We start from the raw sequence: 14,781 nt of genomic DNA, 5'->3' as shown, positions 1-14,781 counted from the left end.
CCGTGGTTCGGTTCCATGGAATCGTTAGCCAATGTCCTTAACGATTCTGCTATCGATTCCTGCATATGCGCGATGACATCACGTCACACACGCGACGCGCTGCCTTGTTTAGAAGCAGCCAACATGTTGTCTGATGCTCTGGTCCTGTGACTAACTAAAGCAAACATAACAAGTAGCAGGCAGTCTACTTTATAGTGGCAGCCTACATAATACAGATGGTGCTGGTTACCTTTGCAATGTACGGATATATTCCATAATCCTGTGTCTGTCAATGTCGTCTCAAAAAAGAAGAAGAGAAAAAAAAAAGCATCGTGTCACCAGGCTTTCCTGCCTCCAGACGGTCCATGCAGAAGGAGTTTACTTTCACTTTCATTTAACAGAAAGCAACAGCTTTGCAAAAGCTCTTGCAAGGCTGCAAGGTACAGAAAAAGCCATCCTATAGCCTAAATGTCCCTTTATTTTAGCCAGTTTCAAAGGAAAACCACCTCCCGTTTCTCTGTTGTTGAAAAAAAAAAAAGTCAGTTCACTTTGCGTGGTGTCGTTGTGTGTCTGTCCGCACGCTGGATTAATCAATGCATGTCCAGGTGAAGCCCGTTAAAAGTCGTTATAGTATCCTCCGATAGTTTCACAAAGTACATTAAGCAACAGAAATGTATTATTTAACATTTTAAGTCCCTTACAGAGGTTTTACAACCCAAACAACAGGAACAGTGTCATGAGGTAATATTTTGCCCTTAAATATTTGAAAGGAATAGACTAGAGTCAGACTACTGTGACATAAGGTAAATTTCTCACCTTGAAAACAACAAATGCAACCTTATTTATTTTAGCTTTTAAGACAATCGTTTTAAAACAATATTTATTCAATAATAATATTTTTAATAATATTTGAAATAAATTATCTCAATATGTAGCCATAATTTTAAAATAAAGTTTTTGCCATAATCATGCAGCTCTAACAGTGACACAGACATAGCCGCAATGGCACAGCAATTACAAATATAGGCTATATACAGTAGTATGTATTTTTAACTTTAGGCCTTTCAGTGAATGATCAGCTGGCATCAATATTATATCCATATTAGGGCTACACTGTAAAAAAAATAAGTTGTGCCTTCACATTCTGAGCACTGCAAAAACGGGACGTTGGATTGAGCTTTTTTGGGTGAAAAATATAAATAAAAACTAGAAAAAGAAGAAAATGACAGGAGGAGAATAAGGAGTGGAGGAGGTAGAAAAGACCATTGGCCACTATTTCTGACCAGCCCCCTGCATGGCGAGGGGGCTGAGAATCGATAAGAGAATCGATAAGGAACCGGATCGATAAGCAGAACCGGAATCGGAATCGCTAAAATCTTAACGATACCCATCCCTACGTACATCTTACAAAAAACTTTCCGGGTGCTGAGCAAAAATACGTACATAGAGATAGAAGAAGGCCAGCACACCGTGTGAAGCTCCCAGGGGGATTTTATTAGGCAACGTTTCGACCTTTTCATGCCCATGTCTTTTCATGCATGGGTGGCCTTCTTCTATCTCTATGATTACGAAATAGGACATGATTCACAAAATTACATGATTATTTTTGTTACTGTACAACTTGTGTACAAGGCATCCATGGCAACAATGAGTCAGCCTAGTTCAGAATAGGGATTAACCATTAGCCGAGCTGAACTTGCAACCACTTGAAACAGAATCCCCCATCTTGCGTTACAATAAAATCATGTATTTTACTGTACAGTAGAAGCAGGGGTGAGATGCCGTAGGCTCGGTTGGGCTCGGCGAGCCCACACTTCTTTTTTTCAAGCTGCACGTACGCACGCCCCACATGCACGCACACACGACCCGCGCGTGCACGCACGTCGTCAAGTTGTGTGACGCCGCAGTCAGTCCCCCTACCTGGCTAGCTGCTTTGCCTTTGCATAACAATACTCGGGTAGGCAGTTCTCACCTACGTCCTCATTTACACTTGTACACGGCCAGCAGCACGTTCGCCTTGCATTCTTTGCAGACATTTAGCTGAGTGCCTTTCGGAACCCCAAGCTTCCCCACTCTTGTGATCCACAATCGTTTGCGTCGCACATGCGCATGCACGCGCGCGCGTACGTGACGTGCACGTGACGTCATGAATTTAGAGGGGTACCACTTCTAAAATCCATATCACACCACTGAGTAGAAGGCCCTATCAAACTAATTGATTGCATTGGATTGAAATTAAACTAAATGTCATTGTGTTGAATGATAATCTCTGTGCTGTTTTCCAAACTATTTATTTTGGCTGTTTCACCAGAACCAGCTGATATTAGGTGTCATGGGAGTTGATGTCCATCTGGATGAGATAAAGAGACTGACACCACGGTACAATGTGAGTACATGCAGGGGCGTCACAAGGGGGGGAAAAGTGGGACTGAGTTACTAGGGCCCAAGGTGGAGGGGCCTGGGATTATTTATTTTATACTTTAGCTATTGAAAAATAGCAGATATACAAGCTCACAGCGCAACACCGAGTGCCCCGCTGTGAGCTTGTAGATCTGCTATTTTTGAAACGTTGTGAAAATGCGTGCAAATCTTTGAATATACTGTATGTATTTTTAAGCGAACATTTGTAATCTCAAATTTTGCTTCTGGGGGGGGGGATCCCTGGAACTAAATATTTTGAGATGGGCGTCCATGGCCAAATACATATCATTTTGGGGGTCCTTCTCAAGAAAATGTTTGAGCACCACTGACATAGAAACATAGGCTTTTCAAAAAACCTTAGAAATATTCAAAGACTTGCACACATTTTTCCAAAAATAGTAGACTATCTACAAGCTCGCAGTGCGGCACTCGGTGCCGCGCTGTGAGCTTGTTTATCTGCTACTTTTCAATAGTTAAAGCACAAAATAACGCATAATAATGCGTTTCTAGTCTAAATGGTATGAAGAACATTCATTGGGGGCCCGCAGTGAATCCTTGTACCCAGGGCCCAGAATGTAGTGCGAAACCCCTGAGTACATGTCCTTTATAGGGTTTACACTGTATGTGTATGGGGTTCTCAACCTTGTTTTGAGCTTTGGGCCACTAACATATTTCACACAATCCTAACTGACACTATGCACAACTATATGTCAAGCCCTTAATAGTCAATATTTCATTACTTTCTTTCCACCTACAGTATTTTTTCAAAATAATATGGACTTATTATTATTATTCCAGAAATATTTTTATTATATCTAGTACAACGGTGTGTGCGTGCGTGCGTGCGTGCCTGCGTGCGTGCGTGTATGTGTGTGTGGTGAGGGGTTCTGGTGACTCATACTGTTCTCCTAATACATGAGGGGGCCGTGTTTTTACTTTTTTAATTTCTTTAAAAAAAGCGTGTAAAAAAAAAAAAAAAAAGAGTGCAGTATGAGTTACCAGAACCAAGGATGTGTGTTTTAGATGAATCTATAATGGTTAAAATGGAGTTTGAAGTTACAATGGGTTTGTATTAGCCTTGTAAACCGCCCTCTTCCGGAAAGCATTTTCATTTTGGATTTCGGAAGTTGGTGGTTTACTAGGCTATGTTTGTATAGGAAGGGGCTGTGTCTGATAAAATGAATATCAAATACTGAATTGAGCAATACTTAAAAAACTGTCTGGGGTGTTCACAAAAGCCAGAGAAGAGTGAAATATCCCTTTACGTTCAGCTTTAGCAGTGTAGATATAAGCACACATCACCAAAATATCCACTTTATTACTTACTCCTGGTTCCTTCTGTCTTATACAGCTCGGGGCCAATGGATACATATTTGCCATAGATCCAAATGGATACCTCCTACTGCATCCTAACCTCCAGGCGAAGGTGGGTGATCTATTTTTCACAACATTCATCCTGGTGTCCCTACTGTATTTTGGGCATGTCATAGAGTACCTCCTGACATCATTCCTTCATCTCCTGGGTTGCGGAAGTTTATCTCTATGGTGAATAACATTGGGTCATCTTAAAATCCTCTCATATATCGTCGTCGTCGGGTGAAAACCTTGTATGTCCAAAACGGTTTGTTTTGCATTTTCCAATTTAAAAAATGATTTAAACGAGTGAAAACAGACGATCTACAAGCACACAACGGCTCGCACCGCGAGGCGTTGTGTGCTTGTAGATCTGCCGTTTTCACTACTTTTGTGCGATGGCCTTGTCTGATGAAGCAGGGATTTACTTTGTGAAATAACATACAAATTTGAAACTTGGAGATACGAGGTTTCCACTCGACAACGACGATATGCATTGTGGTCCAAAAATACATTTTACCATATACCAATACCATATAATGTGATGGGTGCTGCAATGCCCAAGTTGTTGAAGTTTTGTAACAAAAAAATCTCCTGCCTTACATTGAAAAAAATATATAACATTCTATAACATGGTGGGTAAAAATGTCATCATGTTATGTGCTTTTTATCTTTTGTAGCTTGACGACCTTCCAGAGGCAGTAACGTTGGACTTCCTGGATGCAGAGGTAGAAGACAGCAATAAAGAGGAGGTAGGCTAGGTGCTCAAGAACAGGCTCTGTCAAATGAAAAGGAACAAAACAGAGAGGGCGCTGTTTTTCCCCCTTTTATTTACGATGGTTTGCCAGATTTACTAGAATAAAAGTGTGGCGTGACCGTGCCCTTAGGCCAGGGGTTCCCAAACCTTTTTTATCTCAGGGCACCCCATAAATATTTTTTTTAATCCGAGGCACCCCTACATTATAATCTTCACTCCCAGCACCTTATATTTATAGCATATCGATGTTGTCGTGTGGAAACCTTGTATGTCCAAAACCGTTCGTTTTGTATTTATCATCTATAAAATGTACTAAACTAGTGAAAACAGCAGATCTACAAGCAATGCGAGGCGTTGTGTGCTTGTAGATCGGCTGTTTTCACTAGTTTTGTGCGACAGTTTTGTATGATGAAGCAGGGGTTTGCTTTACCAAAAGACGTACACATTTGAAACTTGGAGATACGAGGTTTCTGCCCGACAGTGACGATATTTTAGTGAATATGTTACGAGGAAAACGTTGAGATAATAGCCATTTTGGTTAGAACTGACTGAAAATAACTTTGTACTTCAAGTTTAAAATGATACTAAATATTTTTTCAAGTGTCCAAATAAATTCCAAATATTATCAAATGATCTCGCGGCACCCCTGGACTGCCGTCACGGCACCCCAGGGTGCCCTGTCACCCACTTTGAAAACCCCTGCTTTAGGCGCTTAGTATTCCACCACTGGTAATGGAGCACTTCTGTTTGCAAGCCTTCTGCTGATTAGTTGTATTATTTTTGGGTCAATGAATGAACAGCATCTGCTTGGAGAAGCTTCTACCGTATATACGCTGGAAGACGTGCAAAATAATTTTTTTTATTATTATTATTTTTTACATTTTAGATTCGGCGACAGATGATTGATGGAAGACCGGGTGAAATGCAGATTAAAACACTTCTTAAATCAATTGATGAGGTAAGTTGTTTAAATTATTATAATGAATCAATTAATTCATGTATATTGAAATGTTCAAATCTCTGCCCTAATTTTGTTTATTTAAATGGGACCCCGCATATTAATGAACAGAACACATGTATGTACTGTAAATACACCGTATTTAAAGAAGATGCTAATTTACTTCCGTAGTCCCCACAAAAAAATAAAAGAAAAAAATAAATTACATTACATTACATTACATAGGGAAAACAGAGCATAATACATAAATACAAAAAGCAGAGGTACAAAGTATATACATTTAAAGGTAGGGTAAGTGATTTCAGATTTTCAGTTTTCATGTAGGTGACAGACAGGTAGGAGCCTTCGTCCGACCATGATTGGAGGAAGGCCCCACTCTATCCTGATAGGAGGAAAACTTGTCACCCAACAGTTTTTGTCCAAATATGGACCAAACACTATTAGATACTATAGTAACTAGTACTATCAGAACATAGACCCATTTTGTTATTATTTGAATTAAATGAAATCACTAACCTACCTTTTATGCTTTAACTATTGAAAAATAGCAGATATGCGAGCTTGTAGATCTGCTATTTTTAAAGAATCGTGAAAATTAGAATTTTGACCCGATTCTATAAGTGTCTTTTGAATCCTTCTAAGGTTTTAAAAAAAAAACCTATGTGTTTATGTCAGCAATCTGGCCAGCCATCGTCAAAGAAAAGGTCCTTTTCACTTAACTGGAGCTTAGTTGGTCTGTCCTTGAGGGACTCTCAAACCTTTTCACGTGAAGGACCCCCAAAATGATATGTATTTGGCCACGGACCCCCATCTCAAAATATTTAGTTCCAGGGACCCCCCAGAAGCAAAATTTTAGTTACAAACGTTCGCTTTGAAAATACATATATTCAAAGATTTGCACACATTTTCACAACTTTTTTTCAAAAATAGCAGATCTACAAGCTCGCAGCGCGGCACTCGGTGCCACACTGTGAGCTTGTATATCTGCTATTTTTCACTGGTTAAAGCATTCAATAATTCTAGGCCTAAATGGGTTAAATGGATAACTTTGAAGTGTTATGGAATATTTTCTCTGTTGCAGAACTACATTGATGAGGCGTACAGGGGTTACACCTGGACACCTATCAATGGTACAGATTATAGGTGAGTGTACTGTAGTTGGCCATCTGAACTGAAAATACTCAAACCAGCTTGTGCTTATGAGGAGTATGTTGAGGCAGATCCACTTCCAGTAGGATTCAAAGATCGTGTTTGTGTTGCCTAGCGGTAGGCAACCTTAGGCAGTGGTGCCAACATTGTTGGCACAGGGGAGCATGATCACTGGGCTGGTGGTACAAATATTTAAAGAAAATGTCAATTAAATTAAGTCCCCTCACATCTTGCAAATGACATCCTGCACATAATTCTACACTCATTCACACTCTGAACTCCGACTGGGGAGGGAGTCTGGGAGATAGGTGAGTTATTTCTCTGAGTCTAATGATCATTACATCCTGATGGTTCAAAAGAAGAAGAAAAATAATGTGTTGGAAATATTTTATATTGATGTGGTGTCATATGTTGATATGGCTCACTGACTATCAAGAACATAAAAACATGGAAAAATATTTTGCCGACCCCTGCCTTATACAATATATTACTCACGTTGTGCCCTGTTTTTTCTCCATTTTGTGATGCTGCCGCCTACAGTCTTGGATTGGTATTGCCTCCCTACAATGAATTCTACATCCAGGCGGACCTGAGCGATGTGATGCTGCAGCTTCAATGTGAGTGTGTTGAGCTTTCAAATGGTTGGCAGTCAATTTAATATAAAGCCACTATCGGGCTTTGTAACCTTGTATGTCCAAAACCCTTACTTTTCTGGAAATGGATCCAATGTAGTTATTTTAGTCAATCCATGGGTTTCATTTGTAGTCCTAAATGGCCATGTTGAGGCCCAACACGGCTGTTTCAATTTGTCTGATTGGCATAGAACCAATTACTACACTGTCTCTATGCATTTGATGTACTACCTTGTGTTTACCATTGCTTACTGTAAATCGCTTTGAATTAACAGCGTCAGCTAAATGCCTAAATTGTAAATTGTAACTGCTGCTTTCAACATTTGAAATGTTGAAAGCAGCAATTAAAAAGCAGAGCTGAGAGCCGCGGTGTCTGTAGACTTTATTTATTTCACTGTAAATATAAAAATGACAGTTTATTGAGGAATATAGAGTGCAGTGGTGAGCTGGTACATCGGCTACATTTCACTACTTTTGCTTGACACCGCCAAATAACAGAGTATAAAATGGGGCATTCATTTTGAAAAAAAATCCCATAAAAGTATAACATGCAAAGCTTTTCCCCAACAGCGACGATAAACATAATATTTAACCCATTTAGGTCTAGGATTATTGACCGCTTTAACAATTAGAGAGACGCCTGCAACAAAGCAGAAAGCCCGCAGCACTCCAATTTAGATACAGTCTTTTCGGTGCACGGCTCGAAAGAACATGTGAAATGAAGAAAGTTGCCAGCACTCAAAGGAATCTCCTTTTTACAAAAGTTTTATTTACCTCATACAGGCTCTAGCAAACACAGACGCGTTTCGACCGTTCTGGTCTTCATCAACGCTGATGAAGACCAGAACGGTCGAAACGCGTCTGTGTTTGCTAGAGCCTGTATGAGGTAAATAAAACTTTTGTAAAAAGGAGATTCCTTTGAGTGCTGGCAACTTTCTTCATTCCGCTTTAACAATTGAAAAATAGCAGATCTGCTATTTTTGAAAAATCATGATATTTCTTTGCAAGTCTTTGAATATATCTATTTAAAAGCGAACATTTGTAACTCAAATATTTGCTTCTGGGTGGTCCCTGGAACAACATATTTTGAGATGGGGGTCCGCGGCCAAATACCTGTAATTTTGGGGGTCCTTGACATGAAAACGTTTGAGAACAACATGATTTAGAAGAAGGACTTAGAAGTCGGGTCAAAGATCGGGTCAAAGATATTCAAAGACTTGCACACATTTTCACAATTTTTCAAAAATAGCAGATCTACGAGCTCGCAGCGCGGCACTCGGTGCCGCGCTGTGAGCTTGTATATCTGCTATTTTTCAATAGTTAAAGCATAAAATAATGGTTAAAGTGGTTAAAATCTAACGCGACTCGGGCGCGTTCCAGGTATTTGAGAGTTAACCAATCTAAAAAAGCTATCTCTGTCTGTCTGTCTGTCTGTCTGTTTCTCTCTCTCTGTCTCTCGCACATCATCTCTTTCTCACCCTCTCTCGTCTCTTTCTACCGCATAACTCTTTCCAGATTTACAGTCTTTACTGCCCAGCTCCTTTGAGTCATCAGGACACGTGTTCCTGGCTCCTAGGTGAACACTGTCACTCTGGTCTGGCACCCCGCCACCACACACTCTATTTTTATCCCTGTTTTTTTTTTTTTATCTTTGCCTCAATGTAAAAATGCAATCTGTTCTTCCTCTAGGGAATATTGCAAGCGTCTACAACTTTCCGACAACAACACACAGTTTTTGGAGAACTTCCTTTCGCTCATGGTGGATATAACCCCGGAATCTGAAGACTGTGAGTTCATGAGATGTGTCAGTTGTTGTTTGTCGTGGATTACATTATCTGTCACGTGATGGGTCATGGGTGGTCACTTTACCTGCGTGGCTGTGTTTCAGGTGACCAAGGCCTCATTCACAACCTGATATTGGATTCTGGCATCATTGGGCAGCTTGCCTCCAGAGTGTGGAAGAACAAGGATATCAATGCGTGAGTCAACACAATATTCAGGATACAGGTGATAGTGTTTGGGCATGCATTGCCTTGCGATAAGTCTTAAGTCTTGAAGGCTGTCCTTCATTTTTAAAACGTACCTTTCAATATTTAAAGACGGGGTGCTGTGATTTTTTTCCCCCCATAAAACATGATCATCGGGTATTATGATTATACTAGGAGGAAGATTTATTTTATTACATTTTCTTCAAAGAAGAATTCCCAGTTTCCCACCAGTTCATTAAGTATACCTGGTTATCAACGTAGCACCACCCATAGCTGTGTCTATTTAGTGTGTCACTAAAACGGTGTATTTTGATTGGGCCTTTTGACGCTTTCAGCTTTCAGGAAGAAACCAAAAGTGTTTCCAACCAAAAATACACAGGGAAGACATATTTGAATATTATAACCACACTCAGTTAGAGTCATGTTAACTCCATAGACACATACAAAACAGAAAAGGCACAAAACTAACCCATCTTTAAGAAGAATTACTGGGTGGTATCGAGCTGACGTAAGATGTAGGCCAGGGGTCTTCAACAGGGGGTCCGGGACCCCTAGGGGGTCCTCAGATTTACTACAGGGGGTCCCCCAAATCTTTGTGTGATAGAAACCTTGACCCTTGGTGTAGAGGGGAAAAAGAGCAGACTAAGTACAGAGTGAAAGGTCAAGTTTATTAAGTATTGAAGGCTCAAGTGGTTAAATATCTGAAAACACACAATGACATGAATCCAAAATACACTGATGATTGTGCTGTCAAACAATGAAACTACAGTATATGGAATCTATGAAAAGGTTGTGGGGGTCCCTGCTTCATCTCTCTCTCAGCTAAGGGGTCCTTGGCCTGAAAACGTTGAAGACCCCTGATGTAGGCTATATTGACTTAAGGTTTCTGTATTGCAGGTATGGCTTCCTGGCTGTGTTTGCCTCTACAGATGGCGGAGTAACACGGGTTTTTCCCAACATGTAAGTAAGGCTGTGGTGTGCAGGGCCTCATAATTGACAACAGTCACACGGCGGCTATTTTGCTCTTGCATCAAAGTCTAATTTATTTTGGTAAGGTAGTGGTTTGTTCATAATCTTCAGTGCGTTCACCTAAAGTCTATACCGTATGATCTATCATGCAGGGCCGCTGAGACATGGGACGAGGATCCCGAACCATACAATTCCAACTACTACAGACGAAGCTTAGACAATAAAGGTTATATGTTCAGAGCTCCACTGAGGACCTGTGAGTAACATTCACTGCAAAGCCATTTACCTTCTTAGGGACACCTTTACATCAAGGTTTTACAAGTAGGACTGGGCAAAATATTCACAATATTTTTGACAATATTTCTGACCAAATATCTCAATATTGTGATGATAATATTGTATTGTGATACTGTGTGTGCTAGGGCATTGGGTTTTGCACTACTACTGACAGTGGTTACAATGGGTATTGCAAAAACAAGGGACATGTATTCCCAACAGCCATCGCCCCAATTTTATTTTTGAGCGGTGGTAGCCGCTCCTGTGATTCGCTTTCAAGATGTTACTGGCCGTGTATGTCTGTCGCCTGCCGTGTATGTCTGTCGCCGGCCATACCTCACCTGACCACACACACAGACCACACACACACACACACGTTAAAGGAGGGGCGCTATTGAGCAGGGCAGGCAGACAACACACTCTCTCTCTCTCTCTCCCTCTCTCTCTCTCTCTCTCTCTCTCACACACACACACACACACACACACACACACACACACACACACACACACACACACACACACACACACACACACACACACACACACACACACACACACACACACACACACACACACACACACACACACACACACACACACACACACACAGCGCAACGGTGGGGGCTTGAGTGTGGGGAACACGCACCACTGAGGCAGACAACACACACTCTCTCTCTCTCTCTCTCTCTCTCTCTCTCTCACGCGTTGGTCAGGGACCGCGTTGGTCAGGGACGTGCAGAGAATGTTAAGAGAGGCAGGGGCTGACATTTCTAAAAGGGCCCTTTGGTGGACAATTCTCTCTTAAAAGGGCAGGGGCTCAAGCCCCGTTTGATGTCTGTGTGCACGTGCCTGACGACTGGCGTTGGTAAAAGCAAGAGCAGTATCATCGCATCGTCTATGCGAAGCGTGGAACAACCACGATGTGAAACGAGCAATTATAATCACACCAATGGATTATGTTTTCGTTTGAACCAAATTAGGTAGTCTACAGAGGGACGGAGGGAGTTTTACCGTGAACGTGGCTGCGTGCAGGCAGACTCGTGAGAGAAGAAATCCATGCTTTACACAGTGTTTTCGGTGGAGAAGTCTCGTAAACAGTCTGCCTTCCCGTCCCTACCAAATGAGTCGCCCGTTTCAGCTTGACTCGTTATCATTCTGAATCAATTAAAGTTACATTGTGTGAAACGTGAGCACGTTTAACTCAAGAGGCAAAGCACTGTCTGCTAGGCGGAGGACGGTCAGTGTAGGGAAAGTGCAGTAGCTGGAGGTTTATTCTTCGCTGTATGTCGGTGTCGCTAAACAAGCACCCTTTTAATTAATCTACAAGCCCACAACCTATTGGATCAGTGACGCATTGTGGACTTGGAGATCAGCCCACTTTTGCAGCGGCGAATGGAGACTTCTGCCTCGCGAGACCAGCCACATTTTAACGTTACACGCGAGAAGTGCTGCAGATTTGTTGTTTTAATTAAATATAAATTAATTCGAAGCTCTAGGGGTTGGTGGGTAAACCACCGCTCAGTTCACACGGGTGTGATTTTTATTTCTTTAATAACTGATCATCAAGCTCACAAAGCATCCAAAGTCCCAGATGAAATGTAGTCTCATATCAACAATATATTGTCCAGACATAATTATAATATTTAAATAACTGGTCCTTACTTAAAAGTATTGTGTGGTTATTGGCACAGCTCATTTCAAGCACCTTTTTTTTTAACTATGCCCCTCTAAACAGCCATGGAGGACCCTGTGGGCTCAGAGAATGGCACCATTGGGGTACTGGTTAGTTCAGCTGTTGAAGTTAATTTAGGAGGCAAGCTTCTCAAGCCAGCAGGTATGTCATATTCACGTATCATAGTTTTTTCATTATTATGGGATTGGTATTTTATTTATTTTTTGTACGTTTTAACTATGGTTAAACTACGTTGTCCTTGTCCTTGTCCTATCTGTGATTATATTTTACTTGTTGTTGTTGCTGTTGTTGGAAGATTGGGACATTGTGCTTTTAGGCTTCGGGTAAACCTGTTGCACAGGGCAGATATGACAAATAACGTACATATTTAATACACTTTATACGTTTTTAGCTCTGCTATTTCCACTATTTTAGATGTATTTATATTTTTTCGAAAATATACGAACAGTTTCCAACGACTATGCAAAAAATATTGCGATTAGCCTATGTAATAATTGTGACAGACCTACTTGTCCTCTTGCGTGTTCCCAATGATCTGCTTCTCAACTTGCCACATTTGTTCCCTGTGTGATCTGACCCCGTGTGAATCTTATACTCTGAACAGTTGTGGGAGTAAAGCTGGATCTGGAAGCTTGGGTGGACAAGTTTAAGATCTTGGCCAGCAACGTGTCAGATAGCCGTCAAGGCTCACAAAAGGTACTGTGAATTCACCACCATGTTAGGAGTGATGCCCGATTGCATAGAGATTATTATCCTTGGTTGGTTCACAACGTTGTTTTTCTTACCCTCTTAACAGTGTGGGCCGTCAAGAAGCTGCGAGATGGACTGTGAAGCTAACACTGATGTAAGAATATATTTCTTCTTTCACATCATGAGCATAAATTGTAAACTACCCCAGTGAGTAGGGGTGTAACGATATAGTATATCGATATGTAAAAGCAAAATATCGCAACTGTTTTGTATCGTATTGTTTTATAATCGGTTTCGAATCATTTTGCAATGCAAATAATCGACTGTATGGAAACTAAGTATTTTGTGATCTGCCGCCTACAGTTTTTTCCTTTAAAATAAACTGCACTATTGACACGTTTCACACATAACATTTCTTTGCTAAATAGTTACTATATCGACTTTAAATCATTGAATTAAATCGTATCGTATCGCCATGAATGAACCAATATTGTCTATATATCGTATGGTTAACTATGTATCATGATGCGTATCGTATCGCTATTAAATGTATAGTTACACCCCTACCAGTGAGCCATAGTCGGCTATTAGACGAACGTCTACAACCGGGTTATAACAGGTCAAGTGCTTGTTTTTTTCTCTTTCAAAAAAGGCTTAGCCTCGACGTTGATTAGCTGTTTTTTAAGCGTCTATTTATAGAGCGACTATAGCCGTTGAAATTACATTGTTTCAACGTCTATAGGCCGAGCCTAGCTGTTGTAAAATACGTTCACTTTTAGACCAGTCATAGCCCGGTTTTAGCCTAGCCGTTTAGAGGTATTTTAGACGTCTAATAGTCCGAAAAATGCTCAGTGGGTCCGTTCATATAGAGCCATGGACTCGTAGTTAGCAATACAGAAATACCCCAGGCGGTGTAAAAACTGTCAACACCAGTGTGACTTGGTTTAAGTTTTTGGCTTTTGTCGCACATGATTCCACCATGTTTAGTGTGATTTTGTTCACAGACACACAGACAGGACAATGCACAATGCCCTGCGTATTGCTGGAGGCAGGGTTTAAAAGAGAGTCGTAAGCGTTTTGTGCTCTGTAGTTACATTTGGCTGTGTATCGCTAGGGGAGAAGCACAGAACTCCCCTGTGTATGCTCCACTGAAGGGCAGATTACTGCATAATCCCACTGGGATTCCCCAATATAGTGGGGAGGGAGTTGGCTGACAACATGGCAGGTGCAGCTGGCCCTCATCGTTGGAACACAAACTAAGCTGTGAACTTTAACCGAAGGTTGCTTATTTCCACTCTGACTTTTTGGTGCCTATGTTTCGTACTCCGATATTTCTTCTCAGATTTCAATTTGACCACACCATCCACAGCAACCGAATTTGGTGGCTGATCTTTGTGTGTGCTGTGGTCACTCGAAGAGTTCAGCACATAATGATTATGCAGCTCATTACCCTCTGAGACTTTTTTTTATCTCTCAAAGTCTATACTTGATATGATCTAAGGTCTGTACTATGAAACAGGACCTGAAAATAGTGTCCTGGATTCAGGTATAATCCTGGGTTTTTCCAGGTTAAAGCGGTAGTTCACTTCTTACGGTGGTGTTCACTTCTCACCACGGAAACGTACAGTATATGGCGCACATAACTTGCTGACAGATCAACATGTAGAAAAGCACCACACTACCGGACCAGTCAGTTATCATGGAAAATTGTATCGCCATTCCTGGGAAATCTTGTGGAGCTCGGTGCATGGATCTTGACATGAGTGCTTCTCTTAGGGGTGGCAAGAATGTTCAGAGACGCTCTTTCCCTGACAATATTTGAGAGGTGTATATTCTCGTTGGAGGGAGTGAGTTATCTGTGTCAGCTTATCAGAGTCTTTTGTGTTTTTGTATACCCTGTATAATTGTGTTTTTGT

General features: G+C 41.1%; 1 protein-coding gene across 1 annotated transcript in view; it reads left to right on the top strand.

Moving 5' to 3' along the window:
• The window catches only part of cacna2d2b (calcium channel, voltage-dependent, alpha 2/delta subunit 2b), a gene marked incomplete at both ends in the record, with an annotated part of 67,970 nt that overhangs the window by 45,201 nt on the left and 7,988 nt on the right, over positions 1–14,781 (top strand). Inside the window, 14 exons of the mRNA XM_080727678.1 lie at positions 2,291–2,365; positions 3,752–3,826; positions 4,434–4,505; positions 5,397–5,468; positions 6,550–6,611; positions 7,158–7,234; positions 8,765–8,825; positions 8,939–9,036; positions 9,138–9,228; positions 10,135–10,197; positions 10,359–10,462; positions 12,218–12,316; positions 12,780–12,871; positions 12,972–13,019. Of these exons, the coding sequence (XP_080583804.1) occupies positions 2,291–2,365; positions 3,752–3,826; positions 4,434–4,505; positions 5,397–5,468; positions 6,550–6,611; positions 7,158–7,234; positions 8,765–8,825; positions 8,939–9,036; positions 9,138–9,228; positions 10,135–10,197; positions 10,359–10,462; positions 12,218–12,316; positions 12,780–12,871; positions 12,972–13,019 (1,089 nt within the window). The remainder of the gene's footprint in view (positions 1–2,290; positions 2,366–3,751; positions 3,827–4,433; positions 4,506–5,396; positions 5,469–6,549; positions 6,612–7,157; positions 7,235–8,764; positions 8,826–8,938; positions 9,037–9,137; positions 9,229–10,134; positions 10,198–10,358; positions 10,463–12,217; positions 12,317–12,779; positions 12,872–12,971; positions 13,020–14,781) is intronic.

This window comes from Nannobrachium achirus (assembly GCF_963921795.1).
Source record: "Nannobrachium achirus genome assembly, chromosome: 6".
NCBI lineage: Eukaryota > Metazoa > Chordata > Actinopteri > Myctophiformes > Myctophidae > Nannobrachium > Nannobrachium achirus.
Note: the sequence above shows the minus strand (reverse complement) of the source record. Positions and strands in the feature narration are given on the sequence as shown.